We start from the raw sequence: 23,695 nt of genomic DNA, 5'->3' as shown, positions 1-23,695 counted from the left end.
CCCCTGTTCCCTCTCCCCTCCCCCTGCTCACTATCCCACCCCCTCCTGCTTACTGGCCCTGGCATTCCTCTACACTGGGGCATAGATCTAAACACGTTTATATATCATAGCATTTAGTAATTCAATGTGCCACTGCAGATAGATATATTTGTTCTTTTAAAACAAAATATATGTTAAAAAACCAGTGTGCATATTTCTTACTTCCATTTTCAATGACAGCATGCAAGAACCAAAGGCAACCTGAGCTGAGCTGATCCCGTCACACACTTGGGAGATCCATGGGGAAACAAGCACTTTTCAAGGCAGTATACAAAAAGATCCAGAAATTCATCCTCATTGACAAACTCTGAAAGGTTCCTCTGCAAAATGATAATGCTGCCCTGCCCTGTTCCCTTTGATTACTATAAAATAGAACTGCAGATGACATCATGAGATGTCAAAGGGATCATTTCCCTAAAGACTCAATGACAGTCATTCCAGAAGCATCCAGATGCAATGATTATGAAATAGTTGCATCCATCCACAAAGGAGACAGTATACCTGTCTTGTCTCTTACTCCCACCTCTTGCTCCCTCTCTCCCCCTCCCTTTCCCTTCTCGTCTAGTGGCCATGGCTTCTACCTCTACTTTTCTACCTCCTCTCTCTGTTTTCTAAAACCATAAAAAAAAAGGTATGTTCCTTAAAAGGAAGAAAAACACATTTTTGTAGATTAAGTAATGTTAAAATTCATCTTCATTCAACCAATCTTCTCTTTCTAGGGGATTTTATTCTGGTGGTGCTTTATTTTAAAGTAAAGGCAGCAGAAAGCCAGAATTCTAAATGTTTTACACATAGGCTAAAGATTCTCTGGCTGGGAAGAAAGAAATCAATGTGATATACAACCCAAGAGAGGTACATGCCAAGCAAACGTGCACACAGGAGGGTAAGGACTTACGTTTCTGATTAAGCCCATAAGGCTGCACAGCCCTATAGGCCTTGTTTATAAGAACTGTACAAGTTAAATTATTGGAGAACAAATGCATTTTGTTTGAGTCAGAATGTCGCCTTCTTGTCTAGGCAGAGGGAAAAATGGATACCAAGACTGTAATCCTTCTCGAATAAAATCTTTAAACGCAAACATGATTGCACTGTAGACTGTTTAATCTGGTGATATTGTGTTTCATTTCTGGTTTTGAAGAGGTTTGTTGATCGGACCATAGTGGGTCTGACTCCATGCTTATCTCAACTGTTTAGATAAGACATATTTGACTTTGGCAGGTGACAAAATCTAGGGTGTGGAGTAAGAAGTAGAAAAAAAACCCGGCTGGCAAGTTCCCAGGTAGTGTTTATTTTAAGCATAGTGTATAGATGAGTAAATTGCCTGAGACAACTCACTGGACTTTGTGTAAAACACCCACTGTCTGCTGAATGTTTTCCGTAAAGGAGCACTGCACAATGTCCTTTATTGGGCATAACAGCCTTCACCTTCTTGCTTAGGTAAACATTTACACTCTTGTAAAAGTGAGCTCAGTGAGTTCCCCTGAAAATAGGACCCTACCTCTGGGATCGCTTTTTTTTTTCTTTTTGCTCCTGTTTTCTAACATACAGTTTTTAAAAGTAAGAGTATTAAATTTTCTCTCAAAAGTAAACATCTGTATTACTCAAGAAATATACATGTCTTACACTAAAATAACTTATGCACTATTAATATTCATATATTTCCATCTAATTACACACACATACACACACACACATATTCATCTCACTTGGAAGGAAATTACAAGCAGAAAAGCTCGAGTCTATAAATACAATAATTAAAATTTTAGAGACAAGAACTTCCTTCACTATAATTTATCTAAATAGTTGTCTAAGGAGTGATGTCAGTGAATGTTAGCATTTATATTTTATTTTGGCAGACACATCGATGGAAGGAAAGAAAGTAAAGAATACAGCCAGTGCAAGTTGGAAACTCATTTAAAAAAAAAAAAAAGGAAACGTAGCCGAGAATTGTCAATATAGAACTAAGAAATCTTATGTTAACGCTTTGGCTATATATAAACGTGAACACACCTAATTTGTACTTTGTGCCTACTTCTTCAAAACACAATAGCCTACAATAACCTTAACAGCTGTGTAAATAGGTTTTTATATTAGGTGCTTTGGCATGGATATTAACAAAATGCTCAGAGGAACAACAGAGGAAGGACTTAACTTTATCTCGTGGCCTCAGAGGGCCAAATCATCCTTGCAGACCCCATGCACTTTCAAAGAACATCACAATGGTGGCACCGCACACTAGGTGAGAGTCTTCATTACGGGGTGGGTAGTAAGGAAGAAGTGGAGGGGATGGATTGTTGGAAGAAAAGAAGCAAAAGAGGCAGTAGGAACGAACGAACCACTGGCCTTCAATGCCAACATTTTCTTTTGTTAGCAGATGAGGGCTAGTCTAATAACAAAACAAAGCATCTTAATGTTCTCTAAAGTTCAAATGAACATATTCCACTAATAGGTTCAAAGTCCCTAACACAGTCTTTTGAAAAAAATCCTTACTTGATAATTTCACACCTCTATACGATGTATAACATCCGTGTCTGCATTCTCCTTAGACAACCTCTTCCCAGATGCCAACAGGCCACAACCCTGTACCAAATTCACGTTCTGTCTTCATAGTCCACTAAGTCCGGTCAGGGCTATCCTTATGTGCATGACTGTAGGGCCATTCGCCAGAGCATGGGTGATCTAATAGGGGCCACTTCCCTGAAGCAAATCGACACTGCCAATTTCAGCGGATCTTATCTGCCTCGGTTCCTTAGCCATAACTGGTATTTTCCTGAACCCCTCCCCATTTACAGTCAGTTTCCGGATGGCTAAGTCTTGTATAAGTCAAGCTTAGCCACTTCGCGCTCATGAGTGCAGCAGCCTTTATGTACTCAGAAGACAGTTTTCCCATGAGTCCTTCCTAACATCTAGCTCTTATCTTTCTGTCCCATCCTAGGAATTGGTACGCAAGTCTGCCATATTCAGACACCTTCCTCTCTGTGGCTTCAGCAAATGGTGCCTCACATCTGAGCATAACTAGAGTCACAAAAACCAGACAGATGGTGTGACAGCTCATGACAACAGAAGGCTCTTTAGAGCCAATCCTCCAGGCTGCCCATCAAGCGACTATGTTATGAAATAGACACATCAGCTCTTTTCTTTCTATGTCTTGATCTTTGCCCTGTCTCTTTCTCCTCCCTGATCCAATCACACCTATACAATTAAAACTCACTCAAGCCCAACACTACATTCTGTATACATTTAGTGGAACACACTAGCTTTACAATGATGAGCGACGGAAGAAAAACAACCATGTGCCACTTTTTTCCAGCTTAAGCCTCTGATATAATCGTTAAGGTGAGAATTTTCAGAGACAGTCCAATCCTAGAACATAGGCCAGGATCTGGATCTCCCCAGCCTGTAGCCTAGCTTCACTGTTTGCTTAGAATCAGCATCCTGGGCATCTCTGCCTGGAATTTTATGAAGAGAAGTAAATTACTTACATCACAATGTGGTTGCTAGGATGCATGGTAATGGAGGGTATCGACCATTATTGTCAGAAACTGTATATATTTACAATTCAAACCATTAAAAAAGAAGCAGCATGTGCGGGGGGCCTTGCAGATGATCTCCTTCAGCATTCCTCTCAATTCATAAATTCACTTTACAACTTAATTCATAAGGCTTCCGCACTGTCATTAACAAAGCCAGCATGAATTCTCTTAGGTTCTCCCAACTCCAGTGAAGAGCCTAGTATTGCTCTCTAGTGGCTCAAACACGGGGTAGGCACGATTCCCCTACATTCCATTACCAAAGTAACAAAAGCCAGAAAGAGACCTTGGAATTAGCGTAATTTATGGTAGGTCTCTTTATACAATTTCTTTTCTTAGCCATGTACCGACAATAGATTAAAACTTAATTAATTTAAATTAAATTATATAGAATGCTTGCATAGGGTCCATCTCAAAATTCAAATCATCGGAAAACCTTAATTAATTAGTCTTAAAATTTATAAACTGGGTTTGGCTTGAGAACACTAGAAGAGAAGAAGTGTTGGGGGTGGGGGCGAGGAAACACATATTATTGAGAGCAAGATGCAAGGCCATTAGCTGCATAAGCTAAACTTTCACCACAGTCCTGGCATGAGATAACATGCTATCACATCGCTGTGGTGTATTAATCTGATGGCAGCACACTGAGGGTCAGAGGATAGCTGTGGTTATATTTCTAGAATGCAGCTTGTAGGAATAGGAGGACATTTGTGGCTCACTAAAGAAAAGGTAGAATAGGGTTTCCATCTATTCTCGCTCATCTAGCACTATCAGATCTTGAGGTGTGTATGTGTGGGGGGGCGGCGGGGGTCAAGAGGCCCTGTAAGCATCCTAAGCATGGACACACTGAAGAAACACTAGTCCAAATGCGGAGAAGATCGAAGAAGCCAGTGTTGAGAGACAAACACAACTTGAATCCCCAGCCATTTGGGTTTTTAGTGATGCTATCAAAAATTGAGTTATACAAAATTTCAATCCGAACCCCACCTTTCCTCAAGGATTATACAAAAGGACTGCATTAGTGCCGACCACTTCTTCGCAAACAGTAGCTGAAGAGTGAAGCTAATGTGGAAAATGTGTTCATGCTGTGTTATCTGCACTAACATTCGCACCCTGCTTCCATGAATGTCCACCCTGGTCCAGGGCATTCTGCTATCACATGACTGTAGCAAAGAATGAAGCTTTACAGAGATATCAATCCTGTAAACTGTGGTGGGCTCTGAGCTTAGATTCACAGAGAAAAAAATTTCTACAATAAAGCAAAAATAAATACAAATATATGATGATCCATAGCTCATATAGGAAATGCAACAAAGAGAAAGAACACGGGTTCACGGCTTAGCAAACTTCAAGTTTTATGTCCTTTCAGCCCATAAAAGTATAATTAAGAAGTCCAACTGCCTGAGTATCATAAAAATGTTAAAAAAAAAAAAGTCATCTTTGGGGCTTTTTGCTGAGCCTATAAGAAAAGACTTAACAGGCTTAACAATAACTATTTTCCCTTGACTTAATAATCTATGTGTAACTTAAAATGATGTATGAGGTCTTTCTCTTTCTGAGAAAAAACTCTGGGTAATGAACGTTATTTTAAATTAAAGCATATTCTGATATTGAATTTCCGAAAGTAGGTTTTAATGAAAGCATACTATCTCACGTGTCCTTTTTCCCCATCCACTACAAGGCTGTGATTGATGAAAAGGTTACCCTGGGCTCACTGCAGCCTACCTCTTCTCAAATTTCTATTCCTAACTGACTTTGCATTTCAATGAGAACCATTCACTCCACCATCCAACAGCATTTACTGTGATTTTAATGCCTCAATAAATATAATAAACAGGTCTTAAAATTCTATATCCCATGTGAGCAAAAACACTTCAGGGTTAGAAAACGAAGGAGGGGGCATGAAGCAATGTCCCAGCAAAGCCTTGTAAACTTCAGTTTCATAAAGCAACCAGAAACTGGAAAACCTAGTGGGAAAACACAACATTACCCGCACTGAACCCAATTTTTTTTTTGAGAGCATTACATACAAAAATAAGCAAATGATTATGGGTAAACTTTCTTTTGGTAATAAATAGGCAAGTGGAAAAAAAAAAAAGCCCTTGTCTCTAAGAATGCAACTAGAATCTGCATGAAAAGGACCTGGGGTTTGTAATCTACAATTTGTTTATGAAACGTTCTGCATGAGAAGCATGATTCAGTGGTAGCACGACAAAATAAGGGGACTACTCCATGCGTGGGTTACCTAAACACACATGAAATGTCACCATAAAAACAATCCTTCGTTGCTCCAGGGTTTCAGAAAGGCCCCTTCCAGGATTTTCTTTTTCTTTTTAAGAAAGCATTCTGTTTTACTCTTAACTTGAAACCACAGTGACTACCAGGAAAAATAAAATGTCACAAGGAGAAATGGAAGCTTGTGTCTGTGTCACTACTTAGAGAGTCTCCTCACGTCCCACCCTGCGATTTATTTCCCAACAAAGCCAGACTCCTTTTGACTGCTCCCTTCTCATGCCACCCAGAGCCAACAGTTATGCATGTGAAGTGTGGCTGACTCACACAGCACGGAGACAAGGTTTAAGAAACCACACAATTATGGGAGCACTCGGCCTTTCAAGTTTCCAAAACAAACTGCTCTCCTTAGAGATAAAACATCGTCCAAAGATACAGCTGAGCTCAACTTCTAAGAGCCACTGATGTAAATAATTCTCATATTTATCTTCATTCAGAAAACACAAATGGGGATGACCCCACACTAAATTCAGCATTTCTGTAAGGCTGTCTGGGCATGCAAATGACAGGCCTCAGATAGGATCCCCTGCAGATGAAAGTCCCAGTCCTGCCCTCCACTCCTGCTCCCAAATTCTGTGAGAAGAAACTGTTCTTGGGTGCCACTCCCACCTCAGAGCCACAGCAACAGATTGCTGGAAAACTTATCGGTTATAATCAAGGAAGAATCGTCTACATTTCTGCTCCTGTTGCTGGCTTAGTGGGTCTCCCTTTCCAACACATTCCAAGTCTATGGCCTCACATCATTTCTTTTTTTTTTTTTTTAATTTATTTTATTTATTTTATGTGTCTGAGTACACTGTAGCTGTACAGATGGCCATAAGCCATCATGTGTGTGGCTGCTGGGAATTGAACTCAGGACCTCTGCCGGGCCCCGCTCACTCCAGTGTAATTCACTGTAGCTGTCTTCAGATGCACCAGAAGAGGTCGTCAGATCTCATTACGGGTGGTTGTGAGCCACCATGTGGTTGCTGGGATCCGAACTCAGGACCTTCAGAAGAGAAGTCAGTGCTCTTACCGGCTGAGCCATCTCACCAGCCCACATCATTTCTTAAGAAGGACAGAAGAATGGGGTGGGATTCAGTGTTTAATATGGAAGGTGCTATGTGTTGCTAAATGAGAAACCTTGGACAGTTTATAATAAAGAGTCAACTGGATATGACATGATTTTTTCCAGGTTTATTCAATGTCAGCTAATGGGAGGAATAGAATTCAAATCTCTCTCAGTCTGTTTGGACGGCCGTGACAAAATGCCACTGACTGAGTGGCTTAAAGAAAAGAAATTTATTGTGTCACAATTCTACAGGATGGGAAGGAAGTCCAACACGGGAGTATTGAAAGAGGCTGGGGTTATAGCTCAACTGACAAAATGTTCTCCCAGCACTGGTAAAGCCTTGGGGTTCCATCCCCAGCAGCACCTAAATCAGCAGGGTGTGGCACACCTGTAATCCCAGCACACAGGAGGTAGGTAGAGACAGGATGCCTTTGCTTATATACTGAGTTTGAGGCTAACTGTGCTACTTGAGATTGGATCTCAAAAACCAAAAACAACAGAATGGGCCAATGGCGTTAAAGGCACAGGCTCACTTATAGCTTGTGCATTAACCTACTTGCTGTGCCATATTACATGGAGTAGGTGATGAGACCTTGGGATTCAATATGTGCCTACAACCCTCTGGTCTCTATACTCTTTACAAGGGCAAGAATTCTGTAGCAGGGGTCTTATCTTCATAAACTACTAAAGGTCACTACTTACCAAACACCATGGCATTGAGCATCAGCTTCCGCATAGGAATCTGACATAAACATCAAGTTTGTAACAAAATCCAAGCACTTGGCCCCACAACTGTTACCAGAAACCTGAATGGAGATTTGTAAAATCCCATGGAAGTAGTGGTACTGGGAAGTAAAAACTATGCTGTAAATGTTAAAACAGGGGGAAAAAAAACAACAACACTTGAAAAACGAGCGTATCAAGGACTAGATGGGGCTAAAGCACTTTATTCCTCCACAATCTATGGGGCAATTGAAACCTAGGATAGATCTGGTACATTCTATCTCCATGTACCACACCCATTTTATGAGTATATAGAATTTGTTTTCCATCACTAGTAAGTTTTCTCATTGGCTTGATTACTTTCTTGTTGTTGTGTAAGGAAGAAGGGGTTTATAGTTCCAGAAGGATCTAGTCCATCGCTGCAGGAAATACTTGGAAGCAGGTATGGCAGAAGGGCAGGAGAGGCACTGAGGCAGAGGCAGAGGCAGGGGGCTGCGCAGTTGCACTGCATCTGCCCAGGAAGCAGACAGTGAATAGGAAGTGTGGGTCAACTCCTGAGCCTCACAACTCCTCACCCCACCCCCAGGGAGTCTTCCACTGAAGCTCATCCTCCTGAAGAGCCTAGGACTGTACCAAGCAGCTACTGTAACTGAGGACCAACTGCGGAGACCTTTCACACTGAAACCACACCAGTCTCCATGTTGTTTTTTTTTTTTTTTTCCAGTTAAGTATTTGAGTTCCCTAAACTTGGGTCAACCTAGGACAAGAGATAACATTTAAGTGTACAATCCCAGTGTTATTTTAAACATATTTTATGTAACTCACATGTGAAAATAATTCATAATTTCATTTACCTAAGACCAACAACTAAATGAAATTGTGGGACCATCAATGGTCATAGTGGCTAGCACACAGCCCTGATGACCTGGGCTTGATTGTCACAATTCTATCAAATTCTGAAAGTTGTCCTCTAACCTCCAAAGGTATGAATACACACACACACACACACACACATACACACACACACACACACACACACACACACACTGTATAAATTATTCAAGCAATCTTAGGTATCAGATAAAATAGCTGATAATAAGCACAATCTGGTTTTGAAAGATGGCTCAGCATCCAAGAGTATGTATTGCTCTTGCAAAGAACTTACACTGTGTAGCTCAGGACTACTGTAATTTCATTTCTAAGGAATATGAAAGGTCCTTTTGTCCTCAAAAGGCACCTGCACTCATGTGTGCACGGCCACACACAGACAAGCAGGGACATACACATAAAAATGTGTATGAAAATAATGAAATAAATCTCTAACAACAGAGTTAATATTGGCCGAGGTAGAAAAGATTAAAGAAAAATGCACTCCTTTATAACTACAATGTAATTGCCTATCATATTTTTAATGGAAGGTTTGGTAACTTACATCATTATCATTTAATTGTTTTTTTACCAATCAGCTTTAAACAAGGCAGAAATTTCTTTCAGAAAGGACATAATCTAGCATTTAGCCTCAGACAGGGCAGACACAAATCACAAGGAGCCAAGACCATTAACACCTTGGGCTACTCATCCCTGCAGAATGCCAAAACGATTTCTATGATTAGAGTCAATAAATATATAGTAGGTATCCCCTGTCCTAACAGCCATAATCTATTCAAACTCTGTAGAAGGAATGTGAAGGTATCCACAAGTCAGTTCAAGCCTCAGTTATAAGGGCAGTTAGCAGTCTTACATTAAAGCTTCCTGTTTGGGTTGCCCAGCACCATGTAAGAAAAGTCCACACCCAAAGGCAGCTAACACACATGCACACACAGACACACACACAGACACACACACAGACACACACAGACACACAGACACACACACACACACACACACACACACACACACACTTATCTAGTTCCATCTAGGTTAATGCTTTAAAATCTCAAACACAGAGCCCAACCAAATGTCTTATAAAACTTTGCATACTAATGTCTACACTTTCTTTTTATTGATGAGAGTAGTTTTTCAAAATCTAGGGATTAGCTAAAAATTTCTTAGCAATTCTCTACCTCAACTCCCTTCCTCTAGAGTCAAAAATCTCCTAGAAGCTGCAACCTGGATATTTGAAGATGCTGCCTGGGGCTTAGAATCCAGACATACAGGCTGGGTTTGATTTCTAAATGCCTGGTGTGTATTAAAAGGTTGTAGGCTCTCTGTCCATGATGTGCTTTAAGTCTGTGGGGAATAATTTCAAAAGTCAGAAGGACAACAAGTTAGGCAACCTCACATTTCCAAAGTGCGCCTTAAGTGGCTTTATTCTGGTTGATCCAGAAACACTTGTTTAATAGTTATCAGTATTGTAGAAAGAAAAGTAGCTGTAAAGCCTGCTTCAATTTGATCTGTGAGCAAAATGACATTTCCATTTTATACCTGTTATTTAAGAATTTTATTTTTACATGTATTTGTCTGTGTGTGTGTGTGCGTGTGCGTGTGCGTGTGCGTGTGTGTGTGTGTGTGTGTGTGTGTGTGTGTTGGGGATGGTTCTATGTGTGCTCTGGCATGTATGTGGAGGTCAGAAGACAACTTGCAGGAGTCTAGACTACAGAAAGGATTGGATCCCCTCTTCCCTTTCTGCTTTTGGCTATAGGTGCTGCAGGAGACACCTCCCACCTGTTATCTATGAGCAGAACATGACACGGTGATTGATGGTAGTGAGACTGTGGCTAAGGCCTGGAGAGATGGCTCAGCAACTAAAAGCAGTTGCTCTTGCAGAGGATCGGGGTTCGATTCCAAGCACACAGAAGTGGTTCACCACTCTCTATAACTCTAGTTGCAAAGGATCAAATTCCCTCCTCGGACCTCCATGGGTCCCAGGCATGTACATAGTACACAAACATACATACAAGCAGAACACTCAGATCTATGAAACAAATCATTTTTAAAAGAGTATGATTAGACCATGACATCTAGAACACCCTTACCCTCGTCACTGTGACAAGGCACTTCAAAGGAGAATCGTAATGATGAAGTCAGTCCTAGAGTTAGTCTTTTGACAGGATAAAAACAAACAAAACAAAAACAAACAAAAAAACCAAAACAGTTCTAGTAAATGTAAATGATGTGAAGCAGGCCCAGATATTTAACCCATTGTATGGAAAAGTTATGAGATGTTGAATGAAGTTGTGAATCTATCTCACAACTTCTAACTTAGTTTACAGGCATTAGGAAGTAAGCATTGTGATGGGAAAGTTGGCTCTGTAACATGTCATCCCTGAAAATGCCCACTCTAATGGTTCAGGATAACCTTTTAAACAGTTTATATATTTCACCATAGAGACACCACCAGCACCAACAGTAGGAAAAATGCTGTACATGGGAGCAACATGTCTGAAGGAAGGGGCTTGAGTTCATGTCTAATCTGCTCAACTAATGAGCTATACAATCAAAAACTGGACCACTAAAATGTCTTAGGATATTTTTTTTCTTCTCTTCTATGATGCTGGAGGTCTGGATACATATTTTTGGCACCTTCACATCCAAAATCAAATGTCACTGGGTTACATTTCTGTAGATTTCTTGGTGGAGTTTATCCTAGACGTGAATTACAGTGTAGGAGCTGTGAGAGATCCCTACCTGACAGGACAATGAGGCAGGGTAGACAGGTACAACTGCTGCCTGATAGGCTGTGAAAGCAACTGAGCTTTTAGAGAATGACTATGCAGGGTTTCGAAGGGACTCAAGCACGCCCTTCAGATCCTAATAGGATAAAGTGTATGCATAATTCTGTGTGACCCTTCAACTACTGACGTTCACGCCATGTTATTGTTCAAATGGCATGTTAAGGGAGCAAATTTTCAATGACCTCTCTCTGGCTGTGGCACAGACACAGATGTCAGGCGGACTCCTTTGTTCATAAGGTTCTCATTATTAGCTCAACCCGAGCTGAATATTTGACTGAAGGAAAAGACCATATCATTATTTTCAGATTTCACTCGATGACTTAACGGGGCTACATCTGCCAGCTTCAGAAACACCAAGAGGTGCTTGGCGCCAGCCTTGGCGTTCTTTTCTGTGACTATTACCCCAAATGTCTCAGCCCGAGGAAGCCTCCTCACCATCAAAACAATTTAATAAAAACTAAAATTCTGATTAAGAGTTACTCATCAATTGACAGGGCATGCCACGCTTAGTGCTATTTGTGAATTATACCCCATGGTATTTTAGGACTAACAAACAGAATCCACACTCACAAATGGGCAAACTAGAAAGCCAGTAACTATTTTCATGATTTATAAGTTCTGTGTTATACTTGAAACCATATTTCTTTAATAGGTAAATTGGCATTCCTTTGAATAACTCAATCTGCTTTAAATCTATTCTAAGGCTCTGGGCAGCACAAGGGAGATTTGAAATACTTTTACAGAATTCTTCTGTTCATCTTTGGACCATCTCTCAGCATTGATATGATAGGAAGCTATGACATAGGAATACTTGTCAAGTATAAGGCGAAATGCATTACAATACTGACACCAAAGCAATTTAGAAAAATGTTACAAATCACTCAAGTTCCAATCATAAAATATTTCATAAGCCCACTAAAATGTACATTAAAACAACATAAGGGAGTGACCGCTTCCATGTGTCTGGGCATCATCAATTATGCAAATCAACAAGGATAACTTGAAATCACCTTTGCTCATCATTAGAAAAGGCAACTCAGGGCTGGGAAGATGGATCCATGGTTAGGTGTGCTTATTGTTTTATCATTAGAACCTATGTTTGGATCCCAGAACCCAGGTCAGGTGGCTCATACATGCCACCAACTCTATCTCTAAAGGATTTGATGCCCTCTTCTGGCATCCACAGGCATCTACACACATGTGCAAGCACACACACACACACACACACACACATTAAAACAAATGGGGAAAGAAATAAAGAAAGGAAGGAAGGAAGGAAGGAAGGAAGAAAGAAAAAGAAAGAGAGAGAGAAAGAAAAAAAAAGTCCAACTTCCTGTGGCAGAAGGACCTTGGGTTTATGCTATAGTTGCTCCAAATGCCTGGGGACAGAATGACCAATTTTCTACCTGAGATTCATATGCATAATGAAATTGCATCATTCTTCCAGTATCCTGCAGAATCTTGGGACAGGAGGACCTAAGAGAACTTGTCCTATTTTCCACCCAACATTTTAAATATGTCTTAGGCCAATGTCCACTCAGCCTCTTGAAAATGCCTGTTTTCAGTTCAGTCCTAAGTACAGCAGTTTAGTTCACTAATTGGCATTTCTAATCCTAAGAACATCTTTAAAAGAGCAAATGCTACAAGTGCTCCTGTCACTCCCTTACTGGGTAGAACTGACTTGGATTCGAATGTTAGGCTTGCATCTGCATTATACTTATGTATCAAGTACCTGAGGCTCAAGGCTCAAATAACCCTTCTCCTTGGGTCTTTCCTCTCTGAATATTTTCAGTGGCTAGTTACCATACTATCTGGTTCATATTAGTATTTACTAGTAACTCTTGCATGGTGGCATTCAGATATGATCTAACAAGTAACAGAGCTAGTGGGACTCATGCTTCTTATGATACCAAATTTAAGGTTTTATAACAGCACACTAAGTACATTTCCAAGAGACCGAGCACTTATGACCACACTATTCGGGTTTTACAATCTTGATCGCCCCTTCCCCATCCCTGGTCGTGTCTTTGAATTAGGAGTGAAGGTCTTTGAGGTTGAGTAGATCTTGAGAGTAGAATCCACAGGAAAGAGATTTGCTTTTTTGTGAACAAAGCACGTAGGAGCTCACTAAGCCTCTTCTACCACAAGCAGAATACCAGCAGAAAATGATTCTCTGAATCCCAGGGCAAGGCCCTCACCAGAGTCTAACCAAGCTGTTAGCCTGACTGTAAGTCTCCAGCTTCTAGAACTCCAAAGAATAAATTAATTCTCTTGTTTAAAAGCTACACAGTCTATGCTACTTTATTACCAGGAAAGAACAAAATAAAAACATCATGGGAAAGTTAGACCTTTAACGAGGTATGAAACAGATAGGAAAATGCTATTAATAATAACCTAGCCCCTAAAAAGGCATGAAATAAAACATTATGCTATAGGATATATACTTAACTGTATGAATACAGTAAAGATTGAAAGAACTTTCTCACAAATATCACAAAACTTAGACCAAAGGTTAGTGTTAGGTGACTGCATTTTAATTTTTTTTTACACTTACCATGTTGTATGTCTTTCATATCTAAATGAAGACTAGACATTAGAATTCCTACTGCTTGTGATCTTTTGTTGCTAAGCAACTTGACAACCTGTTCAAGAAAGAGGAAAATAAGAAGCATTAACTTAAACCCTGATATGTTTAGCGATATTTTAAAATCCTAGCTGAGTCTCAGTCCTATCCTCTGAGCTTCATTCATCATTTTCTTCTCATGTGACACGTACAAGATATTTACTCAACAGTTTCTTGCTTTCCTAAAAGTTATTTCCTTTAAAGTTATCCACATAGCTGCCTATCAGACATGTCTAAACCAAGCTCCAACCAAACATCCAGCCACTATCTCCTTCGTTATGTTGTATCTCAGAGTAAGAGTACCACAGTTCCCCATCCATCTACCAGAGCTGAAAAACTAGGTGTCAATCTAGATCTTGCTCTCTCCTCTGCTTATGGAGCAACATGGGCAGGAATCACATCAGTCCACGACACTTGCCCATGTCTTCTGAAGCTGTGCCCTCCAGGTCAAGGCCAGTGTTCACTTCTATATTACATGCTGCATAGATCAAAACAAAAGGGCTGTAATGGATTCCCCCAGTCAGTGTTTCTCAACAGTGGTTCATGACCATCACCAAAAAGTTTCAAAACGGAAGTTCCCTAAGCTGTAATCTAAACTCACTTAGCAGGAAATCTGAAAGTAGGGGTATCACTGACATCTTGAACATCTAAGGGATTCTAGGATCACTAATAGAATGTCATCTTTCTCAGCCACATTCCTTACCTATGCCCAAGTGCTCTTCTAAACCTGCTGGAATCTGCTTCTTGTCTCTTGACCTTTAACCTTTACTCTGTGAATAGACAACGGTCTCTATAAAGGTCATATAGGAAACTCCATGGTTCCTTCCTGAAACCTACCCTTTCTATTTTATTTCAGAAACACGTGGTTCCAAGCTTTCATTTACATTCTAAAACCCAAGACAGTAGGGATAATTATTTGGCATCATCCAGAAGGTAATGCATTCAGAAGAAGACAACACTCTCGAAGCACAGATGTTGCTGTTTACCAGTGTAATAAAGTCAACCTCTGTATTATGAACCATTCCATCTATCCTTCTCTAATACCCTGGAAAACAAGAACCCAAAGCTCACAAGATAGAATATTCTTAGCATCCAGTGACCAAGGTTGTGATAGAGAGACAACATAATCAGATCATCCAAGGACTCAGCCAAAAAGTAGAAAACAGAAACTAACACATTTGAAAGCCACAGAACTAAGCCATATAACAAGAATTTTTAAAGGACACATTTAGTTCCCTCATCACATTAGATCTAGTTAGTTCACTTACAGCAATGTTTTTTGGGTTTTGTTTGTTTGTTTTTTCTAAAACTTCCTCAATAGGGGGAAGGCTGTAGGAATGAGGAATACAGATTCTGCAAAACAAAGCAGTGTGCCTCACCATTTTATTGCACTGAATTATCTGGGATTTTTGGGAAAACAGATTCTGATTCCCCAGCCTGCCCAAGCTCATGGATGAATCCTGTGCTGTGGAGCACAGGAGATGCCATTCCAAAGTTCTAATGCATTCTAGAGAACAACTCCAGTGCTCCAGAGCCCACTTTTCACCCAGAAAAAAACAATGGGAGCAGCCACTTTAAAACACTGTGGTGGAACTGGCCATGTGCTGACACACTTGGTGCTCAGTGATGTGCCGATGCATTTAGCACTCAGCAGTGTAAGGGGATCACACACGGTAAGGGAAAACTATAAGAAGCTGGACATAAAACACAAGTAGAGCCTGGCCTCTTTATCTTCAATGGATGCACCCAGTCCACTGAGTTATTAATCCAAATACTAAACTATACTAAGGGAGAAAAAAGATGCATCATTGTATTTAATTCTACAAATATTTACTGTTCTTCCTTTCTGCTCCTGTAACTAACTAAAAACAAAAACAAAAACAAAAACAAAAACAAAAAAACTCAGACACATGAACTGGTAGTTATTTCCTGGCATTTAATATCAGCAATGGCAAAAGTTCTTTGACCAGGTACAATATTTGGCCACAGAAGCGAACACAACCAAATCTCCTCACAATAGGGTCCCATCAACACTTTCAAGACTCTGCCACGGCCAAACTACCCTGCAGCCAAACTACCCTGCATAGCTAGAAATGGGCTTAAAATGAACATTAAATAAGGTTGGTGTGAATAGCTATGTCACCAAGGAGATAATCTAAAGTCTGTTTCTACTGGCTATATAAGGTTTTCTCTTATATGATAATAGAGCAGCACACCTAATGGGATTATATATTGATAAATATTAATGAAGATCATTAAATGTTTGTTTCCTTGTATTACAGCAAATCTCTATTACTTGGCTGAGTAGTTAGACATTGACATTTCTAATAATAAGAATCTGGGGGAGTTTTACACTAATCAAATCAATAGGAGTCCTATTAAAGTTAGACACAATTTTGCTTAAGACAAAAAGTAAAAACTAGACATTTCCACTAGTTTATTCCACTTCATCCGGCGTTCTGTAAAAGTGACCAGGGCAGTCTTAGTGTGTATAGGGAGGAAAGGAAGGTGGCATATTTAAACACATGCAGTTGACAATATAGCTCAGGTACTGTATAGCAGGCACATAAAAACTGATGGTGTAAGATCTCTCTAGTGGAGCTGCAAGCCTGAATCTGAATCCCAATGTTTTACAAACTCTCAGATCCCTTAATCCCTTTGATCTTGACTTCTGATCTTCAAAATGGGGGACACACTAAAGTGATAACCACTGTCAGGAAAACCACGGTCACGAAACAGAGAGTTTCACAAAATATGGACTGTAGGCTGCTGCCATTCTGCAAGCCGTGTGTCACTTGTCCAACTAAGGCAGCTGGGAGCAAGCATTAGGACACTTTTATTAACAATCGTATGGAGTACTGAATCAAGGTTTGTAGGTCCTTGTTTTGAAAAGGTCTTCTCATTTTATCTTTTTAGTAATTGGTGTGCAAATGTATGCATTACATACATTAGATAAGAGTGTAGAATTATCACAAGAGGTTAAACTAACAGTTTAGAATCTGCCCTTTGGCTACTACAATATGAGGAAGAAGAAGAATTATGCCAAGCATTTCCCTCAGCCATATCCATCCAAAGGGATGCTACCCCTGAACAGTACATTTCTTGTCACTGTTCACCAATTATATTTTCATTTCCACTTTCTTATTAGTGCTGGGAATTGAACCTAGAACCTCAGGCATGCCAAACCAAGTCATTTTAAATATAACTAAGAAGTTGGCTTTGAAAGTCAAGTAGTATGGCAAGCAAAAAAAAAAAAAAAAAAAAAAAAAAAGATTCTTACTTCTCTCTCACTGGCTTTGCCCCAACACAATGGTCAAGACAGTAAAACAGCATGATACTAATGTTCTAGGCATGCCTATTAGGGCCAGGGCCCAATGTCTCTCACCACTAAAAGAAAAAAGAAAACAATGCCATAATGGGAACCCTGTTAGCAACTGAAGCCAGCACTAGCAGAGAGAGAGAGAGAGAGAGAGAGAGAGAGAGAGAGAGAGAGAGAGAGAGAGAGAGAGAGAGAGAGAACAAAAGGCTCCACATCTCTAAAACCACAGGAACTAATTCAGAACAACAAGCCACATGTGGTTGACCAGGCATGAGAAATATGCACAGACCTAAAAGACTCTGGACTTTATTTCTGTTCTAAGGGAAAATATTAATGATCTCAGTAATTTTTATGTGGATTGCACACTCAAAAGACAGTATTTTAACCATGAATCCTATGCAATACCTTCACCTTAACTTCATGTCTTTTTTCATAAATTTTAAAGTGTGACTTCTAGAAAATTTAAAGTTATATACAATATTCTATATTAGGCAATACTAGTTAAGAAAACATAGTAAGTTCATTAAAAAGTACTAAACACACTTTGCCTTTGACTAGGATCTAGACATTGCATCTGCATCTCCCCTGAACCCCATATCTATTTGCCTGCCTGTATCTCTCTCTCCATCTCTCTCTCTTTACCTATCTCTCTCCCCATCTTTCTTTCCAGCTCTCTCTCTAAATCCAATTCTCTCTCTCTCCATCTCTGTCTCAAATTGAATTCCAATAATGAAAGATAAAGATGGCATCTAAAGCCAACCACGAACAATCATGATGCCTGCAATCCCAGAATGTGGGCGGGAAAGGCAAAAGAATCAGAATTTTCATGAACAAACATGTCACGTATAAAGACTAAGTTTTGGTCATTGAGTAGGCCTCCCTGCTGGGTCAGCAATAGAACACCTATGCTACACCTATGTCCTGACAGCACAATCATTTACAAGACAGAAACATACTTAGGCAGTGCAACAGAGACGCCAAAATCCCTGATCACTGTTGAGTTTAGGAAAGTCCTACTTCTGGTTATACCACAATGCCCCAGAGAATACCAACATGCCATACTCAAATCCTTTGGTCTTTTACTCAATATGCATGCCTGCATTAATTAAATGAGGTTCACATTACTCCCTAACTGTAAAAACAACACCAGTAAACCTATTTATAGTACTTAAACAATTTCTTTCTCTGTTTATAGTGATCACACCCTAGTCTTTGAATGTCAATTTGAGCACAGAAACAGTAGAACACATGTAACCCATCCTATAGTCACACTCAGACATAACTATGACCCAGTGTGTATTTCTACATTTTCAATAAAGCCTCCCTACATTTTCCTTCTGTAATAAAGCACATTCCTCAGTGGATGATCTGGGAGAAGCCTAACATGCACATGATAGGTCTGATGTCAGCTAACACTTATTGTTCTCCAGCCTTTCCTCTCTCCTTGCTCTCCCTGGTCCCACACACCTTTATGTCTTTGTCCCTAAAATTTTACCCTTTCCACAAATATGATCTTATCCATTTCTTTTAATGCTTTCATAAATATTACTTAAGGGTTTTGTTTCCTTTTTGAAGTACTAGGGAACTTAATTCAGGATCTTGTACATACAAGGCTTTATCTACCACTGAGCCACATGTCCAGTCCATACTTACTAGATTCTTTTGCTAGTTTCTGATCTGTACTTATTTTTCTGTAACTGTGACCTTGATAGACAATTGACTCCTGCTCTTCTTTGATGTTTTTCCCTATAGTACAAAGCCTTTTTACCGGCAACTATGCACAATCTTCTATCTAGCAAACCACTTTTGGTCAATATCTACTAAAACGTTCTACTTCGCTGTCTTCCTTCCTCCTTTAATTCAACATGACCAAATTCTAAGCAGCCCCATTTTACAAAGTAAAGGACTATCATGGCAGGTGTCATATTTAAAACTCTATCTAAGAAAGCTTTTATCTTACAGTCATAGAATTTTAGCATTTAAACTGAGGATCATGGCTTCCCAGCTGATATTATATATTTCATAGCCTATTTGACAACCTTACAGATAAATTTTGGACAATAGACTGATTACAAGGACTATGGGTTATCTTCTATGTGCTATGAAGAATACCCGAATATGACTTGAAGTGACTTGACAATCTCCTAGTGAGTTCTATCTATTAAAGCTTTCATAACCTCTCAATAGTCCTGCCTTTTGGACTAAGCCTACACAAGCACCTTTAGGAGACATTTTACATCTGAACTGGACGGAATACAGTAAGACAGCACACAGCTTCTGAAGAGAGCAGTGTGCTGCTCTCAACTTCTGGGTTATTCTCTCAGGCTCAAAAAGAAAATCATGCAAATCAGCCATCTTCTCCATCCCACTCTGCCTTGGGGCTGAAGTAAGAAAAAGGCTGAGACATGAGCTACAGACAGCCCTGACTTCCCCTGGGTCACAACAGACCCAAAATATTCTAAGTGATACATCTACTCAATAACAGACCAGACATTGTACATCAGGGAATGCCTATATTGGAGTGAATTAACAGATGTCAACAGGAAGTAGAAGCAACCATCCTTTGCCAGCTCATCTCTGTCTCACTGCCCACACATCTCAGTTAACTATCCCATATCCCCAGTCAACCTCATGAGGACATCTGACTCATTCTTCCACATTACCCATACGCAGCAGTCACACATCAGGCTTCGCTGATGATTGCCGCTCCATCTTTCTAGTCTGGAACAACAACAGCCTCTTCCCACACTCCCCAGTACCAGCACTCATGATCTCCTTCCACGGATACAGTCTGAAGGATCCCAGTTCTAAGCTCAGATGAAGACTCCACACTGCCTTCACCCTGTCACCCTTTGCTGCTCCCTTTTATTTCTGTTTTATTTTAAACTGGGATGAAAGACAAATGAAATACTCATTGTGCAGGAAGGCTGAAGTCTCATTCATCTGGGATGCTTCTCCTAAACATGCCCAGCCTCTTGTACAACTCCTAAGGGATGACATAAGAATATCTTTTCTCTCATGGATCTAATATTTGATCACTAGAACATGTACCTGTCTGAGAAATTATCTATCCAATGCATCCACTGCTAGAGATAAAGATCATGTCATATCACTTACTTCAATACTCAGCACACTGACTGATACATTTCAGGCAATAACGTATATTGACTTTGCCTCAACTGGTATAGCCCATGCCAGCCGTCCTCCAGACAGCATAGAAAAAAAAATGGTTCCTTGGTTTTGTTAGACATCAAACTACCTACAAATCAATTTGATTGTTTTTACTTTTTAATTCCGTGTTCCAGGGATTCAATCCATGCTAAGGAAACATTCCACCATTGAACTAAAAAACCCTGATTTTTTTAAATTAAATTAAGCTTATTGTTCTAGTTTCTAAAGAGTCTCTTCTCCATATAGAATATTCAGTTTTCTAAAAATGCTGTGTCTGGTACTAATGCAGAATTATTGACAAGTGAAAAGGAAGTAGTCAATGAATGGGTGTACCGCTATACCACCATTAAACTCGTCAACAACTGCAATGTAACATCTGTAACCTCAGAGTCTTCCTACTATGGAATGGGAAGATGATACAACCTACATGATTAACTAAAACAATATTGAAACAATTACTTGATCAGCCTACAATGATGTATGTTGCATACCCAGGATATTTTCTATTATAGATTTTGGATGCATTACAATAGATAACTATAATGAGCCACCAAAAGGCTTGATATTAAATATCCAGATAACTTGTAATTTTATGCACTTATAACAAGGAAAATCAAAAAAAAAAATTTAAAAAGAAACTCAATAATGTGCTTATCATGTAAATGCAAAGGTGAAATAAGAGTTTGGTTCTCCGATTCCTAGCTAATGGAGAATGCTGTTTTCTCCCGAAAGGCCGCTAGAGCCTCTCTGGAAACTGGATTTTAGATTGAAGAATGAGTAAACAGATCCAAAGAGGCACATCCTCTAAGGAGTAAGGTAAAGCAGCCACCACAAAGGTTAGGTAAGAGTGAATTCCAGAGAAGAATGACAGAACACAGAGACCATCGTTTCTCACACAGCTATGTGAGCCCAGCATAGGTTGCTAAGTGGTATGCAATACACATTGAGCACTGTACAATGCACAAAGCAGCCAAGGGGCTGCCATGACAAGGTTCAGAAGAGAATGTGGACAAGTCAGAAACAGGAACACCTAACTGAGCAAGGGACCTACAGGTATGTGGAAATGTTCTCAGTCTCAGGAGTTTTCGTGAGTTCATTTATTTAGAGGTAGAGATTAGATTTTTGAGCCATGCCTTTATCTAAGTCATCAACTATATAACTTTGGACATAGATCGTTGGTCCCCAGATCTTAGTTAACCTACTTGCAGAAGACAGCCAGTAATCCACATGCAGGAATCCTGTAACTGAAGATAAGCAATATAGCATGCAAAATATCCTTAAATGGAAAATGTCATGCAAAGGCCAAGTATGTTGGTTCTGCATTTAGTGGTCTAACAACTGTCAGTCACACTTCATAATACTGTAGAAGCACATTGAGTTTATTCTGACAAGAAGAATGTCACAGCTTATAGAACTTATGGACACAAAACACCTAGAATTAAGACAGAGAACGGCTCATACACTGGCTAATTCCTGACAACCTAGAGACTTTAAAATGTTTCTCTAAGGTTATTTAGTCAGACTGTAATTACCCTGCAAATTCTCTTTTGGGCTCAGTCTTCTTCCTTTGAAAGTATAAACTGACCTCTCAATGTCTGGCCTAGAGGGAATTAGTAACTAATAAACAGCCTTGTCTGCACTATTACATACAAGTTGATAAAACAACAGACATCTTAGATCTTAGCTGTTCTACCCTCAAAGAGGAAGAATACTTGAGTTGGATTTTTGCAGACCAAGAACTTATCAGACACTCTTGAATCCATCCCTGGAACCAAAGAGGAGAGTAATTTTATTTACAGTCACCTTCTCCTAAGATTAGCAATAAGCCTCAGGGCAGAGTGACCAGCTCACAGGCAACAGCATCATTTCAAGAGTCTGCAGGCCTGCAGAAGGCATTGACACTAAGCACACTGGAGTGATAGGTGCATACTGTCTGATGATGAAGGATGGAGCAGAGAGACATGATTTCACCAACAACTCGTAAACAGCATGGCACAAGGTGACAGGATATTTGCCACATCTTCTTGATGAGACTCTAGAAGACATCTTTAAAAAAAAAAGTCATTGGCATGATCTGCTTCTTATCTCAGCCTCGTAGGTGCCTTTTAGAACAGGGTTGAAGCTATGTCATTGAGTTTTACTCACTTTTGAGTCTGAGCCAGCCTCAGAAATGGAAGACTGCAAGACTCTCAGAAATGCTATTTCGTAAGTTGCTAAAAGAAAGTCTCTATGTTCTCCAAACCTGTTGATCTATCCTGGTTGTCTGGACTTCAGTATTGAGACACATGTCTCTTGGTTTCAAGAGAATCTAGATGTTTTTCCTCTACTGAGTAGTTTAATTTTTCTGACTTTTTCTGTTAGCATCAACTTGGTGATTCCTACTTGTACTCTCCTTTTGTCCATAGTTCTAGTCCTTGTGTTTGGGTTCCGTATCATGGGCTATGCAAAACTAACTGGAAGTGAGGACGTCCAGTGTTTGAAAGGATGACCACTGGCCCAATTATATACATCCACTCCGAGCTCTGCTGCTTCCGGATAACAGAGACTTATTGTACCAGCTTCTGCCATTTGGGTCCACAGACAAATAAATGACAATAAAAAGAAAAAGAAACAATGCAAACTTCACAAATGTGGTCCAGAAACATTAAAGGACATGCGATCTCAAGGATCCTAAGAAAGACTCATTCAAGTAGAGACAATGAACACTCATAACCCTGTAAGGTTAGGCACACGTGGTTTAATTATTTTCTTAGAAGGCCAGTATTGGAGATGAGTAAGTAGCTCAGGAGGAAAACGCTTGTGAAGTGCATGCCAGGCCTTGGGTTCAATCAACAGCACAAGAAGTTAATTAATTGACTAATTAAGCCAAGCTTATTAAAGAGGAGCTGAGTCACAGACCTGTGTTGAATGAAGTCAAGTTGAATTAATTACATGTGCTTGGAGCGTGGCATGTGTGACATACTTGAAACACATCTGCAAAAATAATAGCTAGCATGTATTGTTTCACAGAAGTTGACAAGCAATATTGAAAAGTGAACGAGACTCAGGGCAGTGCAGGGCAGGGCAGGATTTGCTGTACTCAGTCAAGTCTGGCTTATCGTTTAGTTACTGAACCCTTCAGCGCCTGTTCATCCTTTCCCAGAGTTCTGCATACACAAAGCAGAACAGAACAACTCACCAATGAAAAGGCACAAGAACATGTTTTAAATTTTTATACTTTTTCTTTAAACAGGCAAGTTTAACACAACAAGTTAAATTTCTTGTTTATGTAAA

The 23,695-nt window shown here is 39.8% G+C and overlaps 1 protein-coding gene across 1 annotated transcript in view; it reads right to left on the bottom strand.

The window, feature by feature from the left end:
• Fmn2 (formin 2) overlaps window positions 1-23,695 on the bottom strand; it is a 334,557-nt gene that overhangs the window by 165,856 nt on the left and 145,006 nt on the right. The window contains exon 8 of the mRNA XM_031379313.1: window positions 13,864-13,951. Within this exon, the coding sequence (XP_031235173.1) occupies window positions 13,864-13,951 (88 nt within the window). The remainder of the gene's footprint in view (window positions 1-13,863; window positions 13,952-23,695) is intronic.

This window comes from Mastomys coucha, unplaced genomic scaffold (assembly GCF_008632895.1).
Source record: "Mastomys coucha isolate ucsf_1 unplaced genomic scaffold, UCSF_Mcou_1 pScaffold1, whole genome shotgun sequence".
Lineage (NCBI taxonomy): Eukaryota > Metazoa > Chordata > Mammalia > Rodentia > Muridae > Mastomys > Mastomys coucha.
The sequence above is the reverse complement of the archived record's forward strand: the minus strand, read 5'-3'. Positions and strand labels throughout refer to the sequence as shown.